We start from the raw sequence: 23,058 nt of genomic DNA on the forward strand, positions 1-23,058 counted from the left end.
TTGTTTAGAGGGTGAGGGCGTTTCTCCTTTTCTCTTTCCCACCTTTTTTTCCTCTGTTTTCCAAGACAACTTTTATCAAAACTAAATAAAAGAGAAAATGACAAAATAACTATTAAATTTTAAAATGATAAATAAGTGATTTTGACAGATTTTGAAATCTATTACAAGAGTAGTCAAAGTCATTCCAAGAATAGTCAGTATGACCTATTTATCTTTTCAAAATTTAATAGGTGTTTTTCTGTTATTTTTCCTAAACAACAAAATACATAGTTAAGTGGGTCTCTGCATAGTGGTATTACATGACAGAATAAGAAGGCCCAATAAACTGCGTATAAAACATTCCAGAAATAAAAGAAAAACTAAAGACCAAATGGAGTAAAGATGAGTTGACAACAAAGGTTGATCTAGTTTAATACTCCTTCTGGTTCAAAATATAAACTAAATTTTGTTAGAGAGATTTGATTTTTTTTTTATAAGATAACATTTACTTTTGTCTAAGTATTAATGAGTTTTTTCCAATTTTATCCCCATACATTCTCTTTCCTCTTTGATTCATTTGTTACATTATTCTTTTCATTAATAAGGGCATATCCAAAAAACAAAAAACATGGCTTACATATTTATTGTTTCAAATTAATTTTAACTAGCTTCTTGATAAACGTAAATAGATAACGTTTAGCTTATATTTTGAACCGAAGGGAGTAAAGAGTTGGCTCATAACCCATAGAGTCATGAGTTCAAATTCCGTTGTTGATGTGAGGCTCTTGTTAGTAGGCAGTCTATAAGTATCTTCATACACTCACAAAAAACTAGTTGCCTCCCCATGACTCACCATAGTTCGTGCAAATGGAAGATGACGACCCTGAAAAATGAAAAAACCACAACAGCAAAATAAAATCACCCAAGAAAAACAGCCATGCTTAAGCAAGAAACACAACAACTGAACTGAAAATAGAACAGAACCAAAAAAACAAAAAAGCAAACTAAAGAGTAACACCAAGATGTATAAGCTCTTCTATTTAGAATCAGAATGAGTTGTTAATAATTCAATATAATGAAACTTTTGGGGATTATACAACATATACATTTTGGTGTTTCTATTGTCTCACCTCTTTCTAATACTCCTTATAATACCCCAACCTCTTGGTTATTCTTTTTCTTTTAATCATTATATTTTACATAAAATTATAGATGCTCAAGCTAAGTATGGTTATTATAGATCTCACGCGCCTATGTTTCAATAGATCTACAAAGTAGTTAGCTAAATGACGGCAAGACAGAGAGATTCAACACAACAACAAGAAGCTAGCTAGCAGAAATTTTGCAGAATTCTTCTGTACGAAAAAAATAAAACCATAAAAGTTCCAGAAAATGCTGGTAATTATAAAACTGGAGATCAATGGGATCAAGCAATGCAAGTGGATTATGAAAAAAGAGAATACGCCATGAGATAGTTTTCGCTTTCATTTAGTCAGCTGGAGCTCATTAATTACAAGAGATTACTTGGTTAATTAGGAGATTCCTTTAGTTATTTGAGGAATGTTACAGTGAGGATACTTAAAAAAATTAATTTGCTTTAGATTAAAAAAAATCTTATCAATATAAATAGCTTGAGAAAGGTACTTATCAATCACCTGATCACGCACAGCTAACAGAATGACATAACATGAAAACTACTCTTCACAGTCACGTCATATGATAATCTGAGTTCCTAATAATTAATACAGTACTCTATCCGATTGAACTTCCCAATAATTTATATATTTACTCTATCCAATTCTAAAATATACTTAACTTGAGTAGGACTGATCTGACCTTGGTTCAATCATGATCTAACTATCAATCCTTAAGTCAATGTCTCCATCTGCTGTAATCGAGTTCGACTTTTAATATCTTGTGATTAAGTTTCAAAAATTGCTGCTAGTACTAATGCTACTTCAGCTTAAATATGAATTTTGGTCCTAAGAATATAATTAAGTAGAACTGGGCTATGATGGTTTTCATGGGTGGAGCTCAAAACATGGAATCGTGTACAAAACACAACAAAGAAATGAAAGGCCCCCACCCCAAAAAAAAAAAAAAAAGAGGAAGAAAAATATGCCCTGTACTCGAGAAATTGAAATGTAATAGGAAACGGTTCAATAAAAGTTAAAATAGCCAATAATTCAATTATTTATGAGGTTGCTACAATGTCGTGTGTTGACTAATTTAATGATCCAACTAATTTCGTAACATTATATGTTATCCTACTAATATGTTTTGAAAAGAAAAATAGTTATGCCAAGTTTCTAATATTTATTATGTTGAATTTTTCGATCACACATCACCATGTGTTTTATATTGGAAAGTTTAATATAATGGATATAAGGAATTTAAGGCAAGTGTTTTTGGAAATGTATTTTCTCACACACACATATATATATTGGCCTGACAATTCATATCATCACTCCAACTATTTATATAAAAAAAACAAAACAAAGTTTTGATAAAACAAAATGTTAATATACAATAATGAAAAACTAAATGAGAGACTGATTTAAATAATAATAATTAAAAAATCACCACCACTCTCCAAAGTCAACGATTAAGTCACAATAATCAGAATTGTGGTTTGACCTGAAATTATTAGATCGACAGCTGAACCAGTGATTATAAGGATATGTATAGGGATGTTGTGGCGTCATCTCCCAGCAATTATATAAGACAAAGAAAGAATGATCATCACGTAAAGAGAGCTTTACATCTAAATGAGGCTGAATCGTCCTTCTGCAAGAATCATGAGAGAGTGCAATTAGTGATTTGAGGATTGAAAGCTGAGGAATGCTGCAATCTGCATTATTATTTCCAATAATAATATCACTCTCTTTTAATGTCAGTCTCGTCAATAATGACCAGCGAGTGATGTTGTTGGGAACCCTTATAGCACTGATGTGACAACCATATTCCATTAACTCATTACCATCATCATCCTCTTCTTCATCTTCCATTAATGTCGTCGCGATCACTATATAGCCGTTATCAGTAATCATTTTTCTTCTTAATGGCCCCATCATCACACCCCTTTCTCCTCTGTCACCTCTCAGCTTCAAATAAAGCGAAAAGTCAGGGGCGAAAAGATTATAACGGGAAGAATAAGCAACATCGTATGCATGGTGTTGCTTGAAATCATCCCCATACTCAATTGGACTCTCTAACCATTCAAGTTTCCTCACAAATGGAAGTAAAGACGCCACACTTCGTATCCCCATCCTCAATTCTGCTATCTCTGCCAATGGCATTACCACATGTTTGTATCGAACACCAGAGATGATCTTGCCACATACGAACAGCTTCATTGTCACTTTATGGAATGACAAACTAGGAAGATCCAAATAATTGTACACAATCACTAACCCTGAACTTGTTCCTTTAATACTGCCCCCAAAGTTTATCTGCACTGGCCCACTATCATCTATGCCTAATCGGACATTCTTTTCCAGGGCAGTTGAAGAATGGATTAGACGTAAATTCACACAACCCTCAAGATCCATGACTTCAATCTTAGGGGCCTGAGACAGATCTGGGAGTGCACTGAGATTTTTTGAATCGGACAGATTGATTTGCTTCAGATTTGGAAAATGCTGGAAAAAAAGCAGATAGTGTTAAATAAATTAGATAACTACACGTACGTACAATTTAATCAAGAATTTCTCGCCTGCCAATTACAAGATCAATGGAACAAGTTAAAATGAGCATCCAAAGCTCATCTCATCAGGACAATCCAAATTTAATTTCTTTTTCATTTTTATTTTTTTAAAATAAATATTTTAATGGGTATAGAAAATATTTTAACTATCACTTTTTTAATAAATAATTTTTGTTTTTTAAAAATAATTAATTAAAATATTAAATCAGGATCGTACAAATTAGATCTAAACAGTCTAGAGAAGATGAGCTTTGGATGCTCCAAACCGGTTCTAAGATCAATTGGATATTCCCAACAAAAAGTACAACCAGTATATTTAACAATCAATTTATAGGGCGCAAAGCAAACATTGCATTGTCAAGCATTTGGTCAATATTTGATGCGAGATCTTACAATCAGACAAGAACAAAATAATTAAGACATGTGAAAAATGATAGGTACCTGATTTTCACCCCAAAGTTGTCGGATATTACTATTACGCATCTCAAGTGTCAGAAGATTCTCAGCACAGAAATGCAATGGGACATATGGCAATGGATATTCTTCCCAACTAACAAAACGTAATTCTTCTGGAAGATAATCCATATCTTCACAAATATTCAACTTTGAAGGCTTTCTATGATCAGACTTGTAAACTTTAAGGAATATCAAATTATGCATCTTTCGAAAATTATTAGCCCTCAATGTAATCCTTTTTATCTTGCTTGCATCCAATGACATGCATCGAATTGCCTCGGTCCCCTAGTAATAGAAAATCAAGGGACGAAGCAGAATTATCATTGGCCTAAATTAAAAAATGATCAAAAATACTGTAGAACAATTAAATATTTCTACTCTTCGAAACATCCAACTTAATAACGATATTATGTGTATTTTATTCCGGAATTCTTACAATTCTATGTTTTCCTGGTGAATTTCTCAAAAATCATAAACATACTTACACTTTATAGCATGGAACCACCTTATAGCCTCGCCTTAATATACACTTTGTTTGTTTTCATTTTTCATACACTTTGGTAATAGCATGCACACGCAGGCGTGTGGATATACACACTTAAACTACTCCAATTAATCAGTAAGAAAAATCAGTCTTGTGAGGATATATTTCATTTATCAGTTCATGAAAATCCTTTGTAGACCAATTTTATCATTTAAAATAACACATGTTACAATAGTCCTAATTTATATTTAAAGTTTGGATAGATGATCGAATAGATTATATTACATCCCAATGCAACTTCAGTCATTTAAATCGAGAAAGATTTTCTTATGGGAATATTCTAATCAGAGAAAATAAAACAGAAGAACTTCAAGATAAATGTTGACACTTGCCACCAAAGATTTTAAAAGAGTAAAAAGCATGATATATGAATATGACAATTGGGACGATAAAGAAAATGAGATAAAATAATAATAAACATAATAATTAAATATATCCTTACCTTGTCAGAAATGAAAAAATCATAAATGTCCTCGTGCCTCCATAGTCGAATAGCAGTTTTACGTCTAGAGTATAATTGTTGGCTAGAAATTTCAAGGCCCATTTCTCTGACAAGATCGTGCATCACAATGAAATCATTATGATTATTAAATGAAATGAGGGATTTCTCTTTAAGAACACTCATCTCAATGTGCACAGAAGAGCCATATAACTGTGTTATTAGATTCAAAGAAATATAAACCCTTTCCTTGATTAAGAATGTTAGGTCAAGAAACAGATTTGTTGTTTGTCATCAAGTCCATCTAAACTTAACTTCAAAACATCAACGATGTCCTTGGGTGGAGCTTGATTTATTTTTTCCAAAGCACTTTTCCACTCTTCTTTCCCTCTGCCGTAGAGAAAGCAACCTAGTACTACCAAGGCTAATGGATTTCCTTGACAATATTTCACTATTGATTTTGATAACTCCAGATGATCCTTAGACGGCTCAATTCGTTTGAATGCTTTCAAACTAAAGAGATGAAAGGCATCATCAAAATCTAAATCCGGAACATGATATGTTGAAAATGCAGAAGCATTCTTAAGCACTTGCATGTCTCTTGAATAATAATTCTACTTCCTTCCCCAAACCAATCACACACTTTGCTTAAATTGTCAGCTATTTTTGAATTGTCTCTTATAAGAAGAATCTTTTTGCGTCGAAGCCTACTTTTCACAAAAGTAAATGTCATAGATACTAATGTCATCAATAATTCTCTGAGGCAATTTTTCTGTAGCTCATCCAAACTAATTCTTTTTAATTGCTCTTTGACATTTTCAATAAAGGAGAAAGCATCAAATTGAGCTTTTAACTCTTGAAATATGGCTTTAGCAAGTGTAGTCTTACCAACACCACCCATGCCCCATATTCCTACAATGCCAGCCTTTGGTAGAAGTTTTCAATATTTTCAATATGACCAGCAATGCCAACAAGTCTTTCAAGATGAGATGATGAATTGTACCTTAACTTGCTCAAAGTGTCTCTAACAATCTCTTCAACAAGTTTGAATTCAGGTCTAGCAAATATGTTAAACAAGAAAAAGGAATATTTAATAGGTAGAAAATTAAAAAAAAAACTACAATAATTTGTTAGAATGTTAGAATTAATTAAATAAATCTCCAAAACCAACACAAAGGGAACATTTTCGAAGCTACCTGGTAGCATTGGAATGCCATCCAGAGAGACTTGTAGATTGGATTAAAGCATTTCTCCACTTTTGCAAATTTTGTTGGCTGTCTTTAAATCTTTGCTTCAACACATCAAATCCATTTCCAAAACTCCCATTTTGTTTGCGTATGTGTGAAGGGTCAATGTTATAGAAGATAGGTATCACAACCCTTCCAAAGTTTTTCTTGCATTCTAATATGTGAACAAGCTCATCCATACACCATCTCGAAGAAGAATAATTCTCAGAGAAAATAATCATAGATATTTGAGATTCTTCTATTGTTCTCAAAAGAACTGGTGAGATTTGTTCTCCTTTGCGGAGTTCATGATCCATAAAAGTGTGAATGCCTGCATTATGAAGTCCTCTGTAGAGATGACTTGCAAAAGTGTGGCGAGTGTCTTCTCCTCTAAAACTGAGGAACACATCATACTTGGTAGCAGGAGGGGAAACCGTTTGAGTTAAAATCACATCATCTTTAAAACTACAGATGGAAACGAACCGTGAACAAATATTCGGTTGTAGCTTAGGAAAAAATCAAACAAGAAAATAGAGTTTGATGAAGTTATTTAGAAGAAGCTAGCTACCTATCATCAACAGCATCAGGTTGGCTACCATAAAGCGAAGGAGATATGTATCTGATAGCTTGGGAAATTGATAAAGCCAATAGGATCAACAAAGCTTCTATGAGGGTTAAAGCAATGGTTCCATCCATGTGATAGCAATTTCTAGCTTCAACCTTCAGTAACCTGAAACTACCAAAAAGTTGATTAGATCTGTGCCAGTTGATTAGATCTATGCCAGTAAGGTAGCCAGAGGCGGGACTCGACACCAGAAGGAAGAAGAAAATGACAAAATTTTTTGCAGAATTTTTCCTGTGAAAAGAAAATAATTGCAAAAAAGTATATCAATGGGAAGAAGCAAGTGGAAGAGAAAAAGAAAAGAATATAATGGGTAGTATTAACCTGGCGGATGTGGTGGGAAGCAAAAGAAGGTAGCCCACAAGCTCTCAAAAATGTCAGCTTCAAGCTTTGCAGACTTCCTCCACTTCAAACAAGTTCTTCAGATATACCCATTAATAAAAATATATTGTTGAATGATAATTATATTTGTTATGAATATGAATTTATTAAAAAGTACAGAGAGTAGCATTTTTCACTGCATCTATTTTTTTCCCCGTCTTCTGCTTCATTTCACAACAAAATGCGAGCATCATGAGTAACGATAATTACAGATTCGGTTTTTTATTTTTTATAATGGGTAGTATTAACCTGGCGGATGTGGTGGGAAGCAAAAGAAGGTAGCCACAAGCTCTCAAAAATGTCAGCTTCAAGCTTTGCAGACTTCCTCCACTTCAAACAAGTTCTTCAGATATACCCATTAATAAAAATATATTGTTGAATGATAATTATTATATTTGTTATGAATATGAATTTATTAAAAAGTACAGAGAGTAGCATTTTCACTGCATCTATTTTTTTCCCCGTCTTCTGCTTCATTTCACAACAAAATGCGAGCATCATGAGTAACGATAATTACAGATTCGGTTTTTTATTTTTTAAATTAAAATATTGTTCGAAGTTTTGTAAATAAGAAATCATTATACGATAACTTCCTTTCATTCGTAACCCGCCAATAAAGATCAAACGCCTATAAATTTGTAACATGCGCGCTAACATATACTATCTTCGCTCCTACGAACTAGATCTTCTAATTAGAATAATGTTAGATTGTTATCTGAACATGAAATGCGTAGATGAACGAAACCAACATCGTGAAAATGAAAATGCCTGTTGAATTATAAGAACTTAACAGTACGGAAAAGGACATGAAAATAGGCTTGTTTGATTTTATTCTTTATGTTTCTAGAACAATTTTGTACAGTAATTTTTTTACAACATACTTTAAAATTAAAAAATTAAAAAATTGTTTGGATCATTATTTTAAAAAACAAGTCACATAGTTTTTGAGCAATATACAACATATATAGAAATATAGTTTTCAAACCTGAAGTGTTTGATTTTTCTGGCAAAAAAAAAATCTAGTTTGATTTTATTTTTTTATTTGGGTTAAACAACATTTTTGTTCCAGGGATTTTCACAAAATTTTCCAAAAGAGTTGAGTACTCGAAAAAAATTTTCCCCCCAACAATACTGTGCTGAAAGTAGTAAAACCGTAGAAATCTAATAGGAGAATTACTAATAAATTTTAATAATAAATGAGCAGTTCTTATTTCTTATACTAAAATTTGTTATTATTTTATAGTTACTAAAATTTTTAAATAATTATATTCCTTTTCCTGTACTTTGCGACAAGTTTTCCAATGTCAGTCTTACCCAAATACCCAAACAGATGCAAAGGGACAAAAATGCTGAGTTGACTCTCTCTCATAGCATGCCACATGTATTTCACATATTATGCCACGTAATAAATATAAAATACCAAACGTGCCATCAAAGAGCCACCCAATGAGATCGTCGTGGGCAAGATAAGAATGGAGTTTGAATTAGAACCACTTTTCAGTATTCATCATCTCCGATGAACATCTTAAATTAATCAGATTTAGATAATTTATAATTAATTTTAACATTCTAAATTTAATATCTTTAATTAATTATTTTTAAATAAAAAATTATTTTTTAAAAAAATAATAGTTAAGAGGTTATCTCTATTTTAAATTCTATACATATTAAAATAATTATTATGGATAAATAAAAAAATTAAATTCTGATTATCTAAATAAAATATAAATAATTCGGATTTAGCGAGCTTAGGATGGTGGTCAAAATGATGGACACCGAACCTATTTCCAATTTGAATCTATCGCGTCCCCCCTCATGTAGTCATGTTGAAAGAGAGAAACGGAACGTCGAAGCTCTTCAAAATGGGGGAAACGCGTAGGATTTCTGCCGGTGTCGACTCCTCCGTTTCAAACCATAGGAACAGATGAAAACTCGAGAGAAGATCTTAATGCATCTTAAACAAGAAGGGATCGTTTTGCCACGATGAAGAGTTCAATAACAAAACCCAAGACCTCCATTGCTCAGTTTTTCCGAAAGGGCTTCTCTCTCCTCAATTTCCCTCAATAGGAATGCCTAAGCTGTCAGATCTAGCGAGAAGAAGGTGCCCATTTCTCAATTACGAGCAAGAGAAACAACGGCAGTCACTGTCGAAGAGGCACCGATTGAAGCAAAAGAGAAGCGAGTGGCCGAGACGCTGCCGACGGAGGTGCCAAGAATGGAAGCAGCGAAGGATAAAGAGACCTAGCCTTTGCCCCAACGAAAGCTACTCAAGAAAATCTAAATCCCCTAGACCCGAGAAAGGCAGAAGCCAGATCGAGTTTGATCAGTTCACAGTTTGGGTTTTCTCGGGCAAGTTCCACATTGCTACAGTGATTAGCTGACCGTTTGGGTTGCAGATATTCATAACTTCCATCAAAACTAGTTGGACAAAAATAACCTTTAGCTCAATTTATTTTAATATTTTAAAAACAATCATGTAAAATAAATTTTTAAAATAAAAATTTAAAATATATATAGATATATCTGAATCATTATTTTGAAATATTTAAAATGATAAAGCGAAGGGTAAAAGAATAGTTTGTTTTATTTGTATGATTGTTATTAATGGAAGTACAATATCACTAAAAAAAACAGCTGATTAGCGACGGAATTTGCAACAGAAACAAATTCCGTCGCTAATTTGAGACAGAATTGTTCCGTCGCAAATTAGCAACGGAATTTGCGACGGAAAGTCCGTCGCTAATTTTTTTGATGGATTAGCGACGGAATTTCTGTCCGTCGCTAATCTATATTTAGCGACGGAATATTTTTCTGTCAGACAATTCCGTCGCTAATCCATCAAAAAAAATTAGCGACGGAATATTTTTTTGTCAGATAATTCTGTCACTAATCCATCAAAAAAATTAGTGATGGAAATTCCGTCGCAATTCCGTCAGAAATTAGCGACGGAATTTGTTTTCGTCGCAAATTTTAAGAAATAAATTACATAGGATATATATATAAGTAGAAAAATACTGTTTATCATAATCTATTTAAATCATTTAATTTTTTATATAGAATAATTTATTAGATTTTATTATAGTAGTTATTTTTGAATTTTTGAATAACAAGATTTTTTTGACTAATTGTAAATGATTTTTTTCAAATATATAAACCACATATACATAATATAATATAATGAAATATAATATATTAATTAAATTGTATATCTTATCAATGTTAATTAAAAAATAAATTAAAAAATATTTATGAAAAATTATTTATGATGTAAAATTCAAAATTAGTGTCGTTAGAAATTAAAATTATATTAAAAATATTTTTAAAAAATAAAACATTATAAAAATAGTAAAACAAATATTTAAAAATTATTTTTTCATTAAAATAGTTATGATTAAAATTATCATATAGTATATTTTTAGTTTTTAATAATATATATTTATATATAATTGTTTGTGTAAAATAATATAATATATATTTAATTTTACATAATAAGTCAACAGGTTCATTACAGCTCAACTGGTCAAGCCACACGTGTGCACGGAGGAGGTCCTGGGTTCAAGCCATGAAGAAGTCACTTTGAGAAGGGAATTATATGTGGTAGTGACACGCGGCGCACATGTGGCAGGCGGAGGTGAGGTGGCAGCACACGTGGCAATAGATGTGAGGTGGCAGCAACATGTGGAGGTGGTCCTAGTGATGACATGGCAATTGGTAGAGGTGCCACGTGGCATTTTATTTTATTTTTAAAAAAATTGAGTTAGTGACGGATTTTCCGTCGGTAATTAGCGACGGAAAAATTCTGTCGCTAATTCCTTCACTAATTAGCGACGGAATTGAAATTCCGTCGCTAATCAATTAGCGACAAAGGAATTAGCGACAGAACAAATTCCGTCACTAATCCGTCGCTAAATTCCGTCGCTAAAACCATGTTTTTTTGTAGTGTACTATCGGGCTCTTCTCTAATTTTATATTTAGAAAAAAATAGGAAAAATGACAAATAAAGATCCCCGAATTACCAAAATTACACAGAGATTACCTGAATAAGCAAAATTACCATGAAGGATCCAGTCTCACATTGTAAATATGAAATCTTGGTGAAAGTTCTGAAATACCCCTTAGCCAAGTTGTAATTTGATCTATTGAAGTTGTCATTCGCTAAAATAAACTTGATATTTCCCATAGTCAACTTGTTATTTGATGACATCCTTTCAACCAAGTTGTGATTTAGTCTATTAAAATTGTCATTCACTAAAGTGAACTTGTCATTTTCTATAGTCAACTTGTCACTTGACTAAGGGGTATTTCAGACATTTCACTAAGATTTCATATTTGCAATATGGGAACGGGTCCTTCATGATAATTTTGCTTATTCAGGTGACCTCTGTGTAATTTTGAGAATTCGGGAGTCTTTATTTGTGATTTTTCCAAAAATAACATAACATTAAAAAAAAAAACATGTTGTATTTTTTGTTTTTATAATAAATTTTAAAAAATGTGTTTGCAAATATGCTTTTTCTAAAAACAGAAAACTGTCTTAAAAACACAAACCAAATAGACTTAACTTTCGTTAGATAACCACAAGGTAGTTGCATAATTTTTGCAGAAAAAGAAAATCAAGCAAGATTTTAATTTGCAGAATTTTTTCTGTAAACAAACCCTAAAACCCAAGGAGAAAAAAACTGGACCGGACTGGCCAGGTCAACCGGAAAATCAATGAACTGGTCTGAGGTCCGGTCTAGTTTAACTTAAAAACTAGCCCCCAATCAACCCGGAATGAACCGAAAAAAAACAGGACAAACCGCTGGTTTGACTGGGTTGGCCAGTTGTTTTTTCCCCCTTCTTTTTTGCTCTCACCGTTCGCCGGACGCCTTACCGTTTGCGGAGAAGATGAATATTGCAAGGACAAGTGGTAGAAATAGAGCAGATCATGAAGGTGGAGGAAGATAGAACTTTGTTTGCGCCGCTTCGAAGCATAACCATAGCAAACAGGAAGACAAGCAAAAATATAATAGAGGGAGTAGGAGGAATGGATGAAGTGTACAGAGAAAAAATGGTGCTAGAGTTTGTTGTTTCTCCATTTAAGAAAGAAAGAGAAGCGAAGAAGGCAGGGAGCAATTTGAGAGAGAAGGGACAATGATGACGCGTGTGAGGCAAGACCCATAGCTGATAGTCTATTCTACTTTGCTTGTTCACTGTCCAAGGAAAAAAGAAGATAGAAAAACTGCTTCGTGATGCGTGATATAAGGAGGAAAATGAAAAAGAGGAGTGCACATGGGAGAGAGAAGAAAGAGGAAGAGAGAAGAAACGATAAAAATTTTTTTAGAAAAAAAGGTCACAGGAAAGAACAAAGAAAAAAATAAGAAAGAGAAATAAAAAATATTTATATACATAAATATTTTGTAACATGATTACCTATTTAAAAATTAAATATTATTTTTTATAATTAGAATATGAATATTTTTATCAATTTTAACTAAATTATATTATTTTAATTATTACCGGTCTGATCCGATCTGACCCACTAACCCTTAAATCAGTATCTTAATCAATTTTAATATCCTGCTCCCTTTTTTGTTCTTTCCTAGAACCTTAGATAAAAATTCTTGCAAAGGACTAAATCGATGGGATGAAGCAAGTGGAAGAAAAAAGAGAAGAATGTAAGTATTAACCTGGATCTGAAGGGAAGATAGTTCGCAAAGATGGCAAAGATCTGCAGACTTCCTCCTCTTCAAACAAGTTCTTAAAATAAATGAAGTAGTTAATAGATCAAGCCCACCCATATGTTTGAAGGTTTTGGGACTTTCTTTTTCAGAAGTTAAAGTATAAAAATTTCAAAACGTTCGAGTTTTATAAGATCTACGAGAGTAAGGTAGCTAAGGGAGAGATTGAATATATAATCAACAGCTAGCACAAGAAGAACAAAACAGCAAATCTTATGCAGAATTTTTCTGTGAAAATTCCAGAAAAAAGGCTTGCAAAACAGTAGATGGAGCGATTGACATGGCATGAAACAAGTAAAAGAGAAGAGATTGACCTGGATATGCGGAGGGAAGCGGAAGAAAGAAATAGGTCTCAAGCAAAGGCCTCAAAAATGGCAGCTTCAGAATTTGCAGAATTTTGCTTTCTCCTCAAACGAGTTTCTTCAGATTCAGAGATCAACAAGTGCCTCTTTTTCACGTATTAATATTTATCTCTTTGTTTCAGTCTCTTATTCCTGTTTCTTGGAAGGTCGCTTGTGGACGGTGCTGCCTTGTTGCATTATAATATGCCGCTTCGTCTTGGACGGCTGTCGAAAAAATTTCTCTTTCAGCGTCCCACAGTTCGTAAAAGTTTTGTGAATAATAACGGATATTTTAAATGATTTTATATTGTACAACATTTTCTCTCTAAATTATGAGGGGATTTGGCTAAAAAATTAGCATGAGTAAGATGACACGCCTAGTATTGAGTAGGGCTCCAAGACCTGCCGCTTGGTACAAATTACTTCCTTCAATTTTAAATATAAAAACTAAATAATTGATTTATAAATATTAAAAAATAGTTAAATTAGTTATTTATTAAAAAAAGTAGTATGTTAATTTCTCTTCAATACCTCTTTATCAATTAATTTCATTGGATATTACTTTTTAAATGGAAAATACTCTTAATATATAACATGAATAAAAAGAGTTTAAGAAAAAAATTATAAATTTAGAAGACATGATAAATTATTGATATGTTATATTTAAAACTAATATAAACCTATTTCCAAAAAAAACTAATATAAACCAATCTATTAGTTTTTATAATTAGAATTAGAGAGAGGGAGTAGAATAATTTACCATAAAAATCAACAAACAATGATGTCGTTTTTTAAAAGTGTAATACTCGAAAGGCAATTCACAGGTTTCTTCCTCAAATTCAATAAAGGAAATCTTTCTGCTGATATTTTTTTTCTCAGTTTTGAATTTATTATATATACTTTCTTTTATTTCGTTTCTCAATTTTTCTGTATTAATTCCATTACCCTCTGCAGATTGAAAAATGCATTTAAAGGCCAAGGAGGAGATAACATATCGAGAAAAAGCAAATGGCATAAAATTAAAAAAAAGTATAAAATAAATAGGAAATAAAGAAAAGATTTTTTATATAGGTGAATAAAAAATAAAGAAGATTTAAGCATAAAAAGATTTTATTTTTTACGCCAAGCATAAAAAGAATTGAGGGAAAAAACAAATGATATGAATATGTAAACATGAAAGGCTTTTGATGAAAATGGATTTTACTCTTTGGAACTCCAGACAGACCCTCTTTTGTCATGTGTAACTGCGTGCCATTGCATTGCAGTCAACAAGTCAAGTCGTCCCGCGTTTGTGACCATCCTTAAGAATAGGAAATAAAAAATAAGAAGTTTTTTTATATAGGAGAATTAAAAAAGATTAAGGTTTTTAAATACCCTTAAATATCACCAAAAAGTATCAAGCATCTAGAAGTTTTGTTTTGCTTTAATACACCTGAAAAGTTTTATTTGATAGCATTTTTACTTAAAATTGTCATCTACAGTTAAGTTTAACCAGTAAAAATGTGAGTTAAACCATATAATTTATCCGTCAAATTTATCGGTGAATAACATCTAAGGTATATTTGCTACTAAAATAAACTTTTAGAATATATAAAAGCCAGAAAAAATTTATCAATATTGGATGTTCCTTTGTGGATATTTTCAGATACTTAAACACCTTAATTTAATAAAAAAAATGAAGAATATATAAACATGAGAGGCTTTTGATGAAAATGGATTTGACTTTTTTGAGACCCAGTCCCTCCTCTTATATCATGCATGCCATTGCGGTCAAAAAGTCAAGTCATCCCGCGTTTGTCACTGTTGCGCGTCGCCGCGGTGCTTTATTTTATTTTTGGGGAAAATAAAAAATTACACTACGGGGGCCCCACGCACCTCTGTATCATATTTGGGGCATTTGCCGTTTACAATTTTTTTCCTTATACACATTTCGGGTCAATTAGCCCATTGCTAAGGTGGTGGCCTATAATTGTAATACAGTTTATAATATTTGAGTGTTTTCTTTCAATGGCTCCCACAAAATCAGAGAACAACTTAACCCTTGTAGAGCTAGGGCCCCCACGTATTTCTGTATCACCCACAGTATAAAGTTGTGAACAGGCCCTCCATAAACTACAAATAAAAAAAAAGGGAAAATTAATACTCTTCCGGTCCTTAATATATGACCTAATTATTGAGTTGGTTTTGGTCCTAAATATAAGACCCATTTCTCATATTTATCAATTTTCTCCAAATTACCCCTATGGATACTCCATCAACCATAATCAAGTAGAAGAAGGAGAGGGGATATTAAGAAAGATGATTTTGGTGTTTTAGGAAAAACGTGTCACATTTCTTATAATTACCTAACTTACCTAACTTCCTTAATCTAATCAAATTAGTTAAATGGGTCTTATATTAAGGACCGGAGGAGTATTTCATAAAACATTATGTTAATGTATTCACCAAAAATAAATGAGTCTAATTGAGATTAGGACCAGTCTTCATACTTGACAACCAATAATAAGGATAAAGAGGCTTATAATTATCAACATAACAGTTGAACCAAAGAGTACCAATATAGGAACGTTGTCGCTTCACGTCCAAGTTATAACGGATATAGAGAGCAAAATCACATTGATGAACCACATTTCGATCAGTTAAATAATGTGATTTTTCATTGGATTTAAATGTTCTTATGTGGAATTAACTTCAAATTTTCAATATTTGATAAGAAATGATACTCTGAGAATTTGATAAATTAATACATATTTGAAGGATTTCTCATCAATTCCTGGAAATAGCAATGAGGGTCAAGTCAAAATTGAAGAAATGCTGCAAAGCTCTTGTGGATTCTGATTTAAATGAGCAAAAATGCAGTGGTTGAAGGGCTGAAAAAATGAATCAAAACACACTGTTTTGAGGGGCTGAAGGAGTGAACCAAAACGCACAGCTTTGGAGAGGGAAACTTAGTTTAATGAAACGCATAGTTTTGGCACATAAGGAGGGAGAAATTCTGCTTGTCAAAACGCATAGCTCAAGGTAATCAGTAGAGAAACTAAAACGCAGCAGTGGAAGACTTTCAAGGGTGTGTTTGGATGAAATCAAACCATGGTTTGGAGAATAGCTTCTAGAGAATAGATTCTGAAAAAAATAGATTTTGGGAAGAATAGATTTTGTGAAAAAGTGATTTTGAGAAGTGTGAGTGTTTGGATAGTTGTTATTAGAAGTACTTTTTATATATACAAATTGGCATAAATTAATATGATAATTATAGAAAAAATATATTTTATGATATATTTTAATTTGAAGGAAAGAAATTGTTAACAATATATTTTTTATTAACATATATTAATAATATATAAGATAATATAATTAATAAATAATTAATATGTATATATATTTATAAGATATAAGATTAAATATGTTTATAAAAAATATGTTTATAAAAAAAACAACAAGATACATATCTTATAAGCTCTCACACTCTCCCTTTTTTTTCCAAAAGTAAAAAATTTCTGCTTTTCCCAAAACCATGGTTTTGGAGTCAAAACCATGGTTTTGAACCCAAACCATGGTTTTGATTTTTTTAAGGGTGTTTGGCTAACATTTTTCCCAAACCATGGTTTGGGTCCCAAAACTATGGTTTGGGGTGCTTGCCAAACACACCCCAAATGGTGTTTTTGAATGACTGAAACCCGGGTAGAAATCCAGAAACGTGGGGAAGGAGAAGGAAAACGCATCTGAACGCTGAAGTCCATCATTCTCATCTTTTCTCTTCTTTTCTTCACCTCTCCAGATTCTCTCAACTTCCATATTCATCTTCTTCTCTTTTCTTGCATTGTGCCATGAAGATTCAGAGGAGATGTGGCCAGATTTCCTCCATCAACATGAGTAGCTAAGCCATTGATTCCTGAGGAGCTGTGAAGGATCCACAGCACTGATTTGTGAAGGAGATTTCGTTTTTCTCTTGAGTTTGTGTTTTTTTTCCAGATCTGGATCTTGTTATAAATCTATGTTTGGGATTCAGATATATAACTCATCTGAGATTTCATTAGGTTTTGCTATTTCTAAGTTGTGATGTGTTTAGAGGTTATAATTTCCTTTTTCTGAATAGCTTCAATTCAGTTTTTGATTTGGTTAAATCTGGAACTTATTTGTTGTGATGAATCTGAGGTGAATTGGTTAATCTTCATCCTGATAATTATCTAATTACATCATTTAGAGTGTATTGCGGACCTACTGTTTGATGAATTGCCTCAGAGAAATAGAAATCTGATTTTAAGTTGCAAGGAAGGTGAAATCACAGATCCAAGGGAATTTACTTCATTAATATCTCTTTCAAACTCTTTTTTGCATCTTGTTCTTCTCTCATTCCTTTTGAAAATCAGTTTTCATAAACAACAACTCGTGACAAAAACTAATTTCAGAAGCTACATCCTTCTCTATTAGTTTAATTTGTGACTACTAATTAGTTAAATTCCAGAAGACATTAAGGCTCCTTGAGACTGACCTCTAGTTAACTCATCTCCTACCTAATCTAGAGTATTAAATTTGACCTTTGAACAACAATAGATCACATGTAAAGCCAATGATGGAATGTTGAAAGAGAGTTTTACATCTAAGTTAGGCTGAATCCTTTAGCAATAATCATCAGAGTGATGAAAGTGCTTTCAAGATTGAAACTTGAGGAATGCTGCAACCTGCGTTCCCAATAATATCAGTCTTGTTAAATGTCAGATGCGTAAAAAATGACCAAAAAGTGATGCTGTTGGGAAGTCTGGTTCATAATATTGCACTCTTTTCTTCCATTACCTCATCCAATCCTCTTCTTGATCTCTGCATTAATAATGTTGTACTCTTACTGTACCTTTCTTCTTCTTCAGGTTCCGTTAATGGCGTCCACTCTTCATCATCAGTAATTATTTGTCTTGTCATCAATGGCCCCACCACATCCCTTTCTCCTCTATCACCCCTCACCTTCATATTAAGACTAAGGTCAGGACCACGACATTGATAGTAAGCATAATGAGGGTCATAGGTAGTGTTGCTTGAAATCATTCCCAAACTCAACTGGATTCTCTAACCAAAGAAGTTTCCTAATAAATAGAAGTAAAGATGCCAAACTTTGTGTTCCCAATCTCAATTTTGCTATCTTTGCCAATGGCATTACCACGTGTTTAAATCTAACACCAGATATGATCTTACCACGTACGAGAGTTTTGTTGTCACTTTATTAAATGACAACTTGCGAAGATCCAAATAATTGTACCCAAACAATAATCCGGAGCTTGTCCCTTTAATAGTTCCCCCAGTGTTTATCTGCATTGGCCCACCATCATCTGCTCATAATTGGACATTCTTTTCTGGGATCGTTGAAGAATGAACCTGAGCCAAATTCACACAACCAAGAAGAGACATAAATTCTATGTTAGGGATGTGACAGAGATCTGGGAGTGCAATGAAGTCTTTCGAATGCGACAGAAAGATTTCTTTTAGATTTGGAAAATGCTGGAAAGGAAGAAAAAGCAAAGTTAAATAAATTAGATAACTACACGTGCATATAATTTAATCAAGAATTTCTCACATGCCAATTACAAGATGAATTGGATTTCCCCAAAAAAAATAGTTCAACTACTGTTTATCCATCAATTTAAAAGGCGCGAAGCAAATATTTGCATTGTAAATGACTTGATCAATGTTTGAGGTGAGATCTTAGAATCACCTCGTGAAAAAAATTATGACATGTAAAACATGGTACGTACCTTATTTCCATCACAAAGTTGTTAGATATTACTGTATGGCATTTCAATTGTAATAAGATTCTCGGCACATAAATGTAATGGGACGTATAGTAGTGGATATTCTTCCCAACTGAAAAACCTCATTTCTTCTAAAAGATAATTCAAGTCCTCACAAATATTATTCTACTTTGAAGGCTTTTCCCGATCAGACTTGTAAACTTTGAGAAATACCAAAATTATACATCTTTCAAAAATTATTAGCTCTCCGTGTAATCTTTTTTTTTTTATCTTGCTCACGTCCAATGACATGTATCGAATTGCCTCAATCCCCTATTAACGTCAAATCAAAGGAAACAGTACGAGAAGACCAGTTAATACAAAAAACGAGTATCCCTAAGAATTAATCTCACGCACTAAAAAATCAGTACGAGAAGTAAAAGATATGGAGCCGGGAAGAATGTAGACCATTTTATAGCCTTTAATAGATACACTTTCTTCGTTTTCAATTTTCATATGCTATGGTAATAGCTTGTACTCCCATGTGTATGGATTTACACACTTACACGTACTAGGCCAATTAGCAAGAGAAAAATCAATCTTGGGAATCATTTCGTTTATCACTTAATGAATATTCTATGAACACTAATTTTATCTTTTAAAATAACACATCACAATATTTCTAATGCAACTTTAGTCATTTAAATCAAGAAAGATTTTCTTATAGGAATAATCTAATTGATGAAAATAAAACAGAGGTACCTCGAGATAAATGCTGACACTTACCATCGCCAAAGATCTTAACGAGTAAAAATATAAAGAGAAACAAATATCACTAGGAATCTAACAACTAAAATGACAAAGACAAAAAGATAAAATAATAATAAACATAATAAATCATCACTTTGTAACAAATTGAAAAATCATAAATGTCCTCGTGCCTTCATAGTCGAATAGGGGTTTTAGGACTGAGGAATAACTGCTACCTAACAATTTCAAAGCCCATTTCCAACACAAGATCGTGCATCCCAATCTTGCCTTTTTGAGACACCGAAATGAGTGATCTCTCTCTAAGAACACTCATCTCAATATGCACAGAAGAGCCGTGTAATTGTCTTATCAGATCAAAAGACTTATAAACTCTTGCATTGATTATGAATGCCAGGTCAAGAAAAAGATTTTGCTGTTTGTCATCGAGTCCATCAAAACTCAACATCAGAACATCAACAATGTCCTCATAGTCCAATAAAAACATTGGTCCCAGCCCTTCTAGGCAACAAGTGAAGTCAAGTCGTGCCGCGTTTTGTGACTTTTGTGGATTGCCCTGTTGCTTCATTGTATTATCATTCGGCCATTTGCTTGTTCGGAGGGTGAGGGTGTGTCTTCTTTTCTCTTTTCCTTTCTTTTTCTCTTTATAAATATTTCAAAAGTGGCACGAGGTTGCGAGACAACTAAACTTTACTTATTTATTTCATGCTTTTTTTTTTTTAATCAACAACAACGTTATTTATTTTAAAACTAGTTATAGGGAGTATAAGTATGCGTGTTAAAGTTGTTTTAATGGTTATGGTGCTTTAATTTCTTTATTATTTCTTTTACAAAGAAATTTCCAAGCTATTGCTATTGTGGCAGATATAGCGTTATGTTCTTTATGCGCACTGCACTGTTTGATGACTATACAAATACATATTTTGGAGGCTCTAATATCCCACCTCTTTCCAATGTTTATTATAATACCCAACCTTCTTATTACTCTGTCCCGTATTAAATATAAGAACTACATGTCTAATATTAATTTTAAAAGATTAAAAAATTAGTTCAGATAATTATTTGTGAAAAAGGATTCTTAATATGCGCAACCAATGCGTAAATTCTCCTAAAATAGCTTTTATATAATTGTAGTAATTTCGTATTCCACACCTTATATAGAATGAGAACATGTGAGATGCTTATATTGTTTCTCTCATGTTTGCTCTGTTTTAACTGACGAATAGAGTTATAACTCTTCTATTGCAACTAACCAGCTACTAGTATTGCCATGTAACACCCTGAAAGACAAAAGAGAAAAACTGTGCACACAAAAATCACTTCAAAAGAAAGAAGTAGAGATTATTTACATAAAACAGAGGGAGCGTTATTTACCAACATCTCTTTCTTCTTTGAGAGCTCTTAAGGTATTGGGGTGATTGTTTGCTTTGGTGCTTTTATGGTGTTCTTTGAAAATGTATCTTTTTGGCAAAAAGTTCTTTTTTTGTCGCATATTTATGTGCTTTGATATGGCCAAGAAACAGAATAAACCACACTCATTGATGATTTTGTATGTGAGAAATTATTGTTAGGGTGCAACCTGATGATGCATTAGTCATCCTTCTAAGCAACAGTGATCTCTATATTAGACTTCGGTCATGATCGAACCTTTTTGTTGTTCCTGTTTTCATCTTTTGTGTTAGGGGACGTGCTAGAAAATATTACTAAAGCTGATTATTGGTCTTCACTTAGCAACTTAAGATTTTGGGTTCCAGCTACCCTTTTGACATTTTAAATTTCTTATACCCGCGTGCATGTGCATAAAATTGATTAGATAGACACTATGACCTAATTGATGTTATTCATGATTGCTTTTTGCAGACTGGCACTTTTCAGAGATAGGTCGATCAACAAATGGCAGAGGATGATGCAAGTGACAACTGATGCTGCTACCTTTAACATGTACGTTACAGGATATAAGCTACCAAGTTGCTACTTATATGAGGGATGCCAGTAGAATGATCAAGCAAATGAGGCTGAGAACATCTGCTGTTAGTATATTTGGAAATGCAAGACAATGTTGTCTTTTTTGTTTTTGAAACATGATTCAGTTTACAGTTTTCTCACAATCATAAAGTCAGACCCGTTCAGGCTTTTTTGGTTCTTTTCTAATTTTTGAGTGCCTTTCGGTCTATGTATACTGACATCAAGAATATGTTTAATAACCACCAACTTTTTTTCTCATTTCTGCATGCACCGTCACTAGCATTGACTTCAGATTCTTGAGACCAAGGATAACTTTAAGGAAGAGGTTAGTCAAATTCATTGCTGATTGAGTTAAAACAGAACCTTTATGTTTTTCTCCATGTTGAATCGTGCAGACAAAAGCAAGTCATTTTGGTATGTACTATGTAATAGTTTTAAAGGAAGCCAATCAAGTGTTTCAGGAGATGGGGGCCAATCAAGTGTTTCAATCATAGAATTTATGTCTTCATACTCTTAATGCTTGGCATTTTGTTATTGATTATTATTTTAGTATTCTTTTTACTTGTTCTGTTTGCTTGTGCTTAGCAACGTAGATCAATATTTGTTTCCAACATGACAGTTATGAATTCAAATTTATTCAGGAAACTCATATTGATGGCGATCCCAAACTTCTAGATGACCCTAAATTTTATCAACAATTATTAAATAAGTTATGGAACATACACATGCGGAAAGTAACGAGCAATAGAACAATTATTGAAAAGCAACATTAAGATTAATAATTTCAAGAGTATTTTCCAAAGTTGTGAGGAAACGCTTTATGGATCTCACTTAAAAAAAATATATCTTTAATGTCACATAATGTAAAGGGAAAATTACTACTAGACCTCAGGCAAGAAAACCAAGTATAATTGGATTTTTTTATTTTGGAAAAAAAATATAAATGACCACGTTGCCTATTAACCACGTTGATCAACTTGGAATGATTGACCAGTGGCCAGTCAAACAAATATATTTTATTTTAAGGTAGTTCACAATTTACAATTTAAATATTATAACATTTTGACATTTACAAGTTGAGTTAATTAATTCATAAGTAATCATTCTACTTTCTTATAATAAAATAGCTTAGTATGGAAATTGTTTGTCACACTAGATATTATATTTACATCACAGGGAGAGTAACATGCA

The 23,058-nt window shown here is 32.6% G+C and overlaps 1 protein-coding gene across 1 annotated transcript; it reads right to left on the bottom strand.

The window, feature by feature from the left end:
- Positions 1–2,544: 2,544 nt before the first annotated feature.
- Positions 2,545–18,454, bottom strand: LOC114718892 (uncharacterized). Its single transcript, XM_028904335.1, has 7 exons — positions 18,264–18,454; positions 6,919–7,206; positions 6,321–6,815; positions 6,128–6,181; positions 5,128–5,233; positions 4,127–4,426; positions 2,545–3,620 (listed from the first exon to the last, which is right to left on the bottom strand). Exons 1-7 carry the CDS (start codon positions 18,452–18,454, stop codon positions 2,559–2,561), a joined length of 2,496 nt encoding a protein of 831 aa, XP_028760168.1. The 3' UTR covers positions 2,545–2,558.
- Between the last annotated feature and the right edge of the window lie 4,604 nt (positions 18,455–23,058).

Source organism: Neltuma alba, unplaced genomic scaffold, assembly GCF_004799145.2.
Source record: "Neltuma alba isolate B1F8T4 unplaced genomic scaffold, ASM479914v2 tig00011876_pilon, whole genome shotgun sequence".
Taxonomy (NCBI): Eukaryota; Viridiplantae; Streptophyta; class Magnoliopsida; order Fabales; family Fabaceae; genus Neltuma; species Neltuma alba.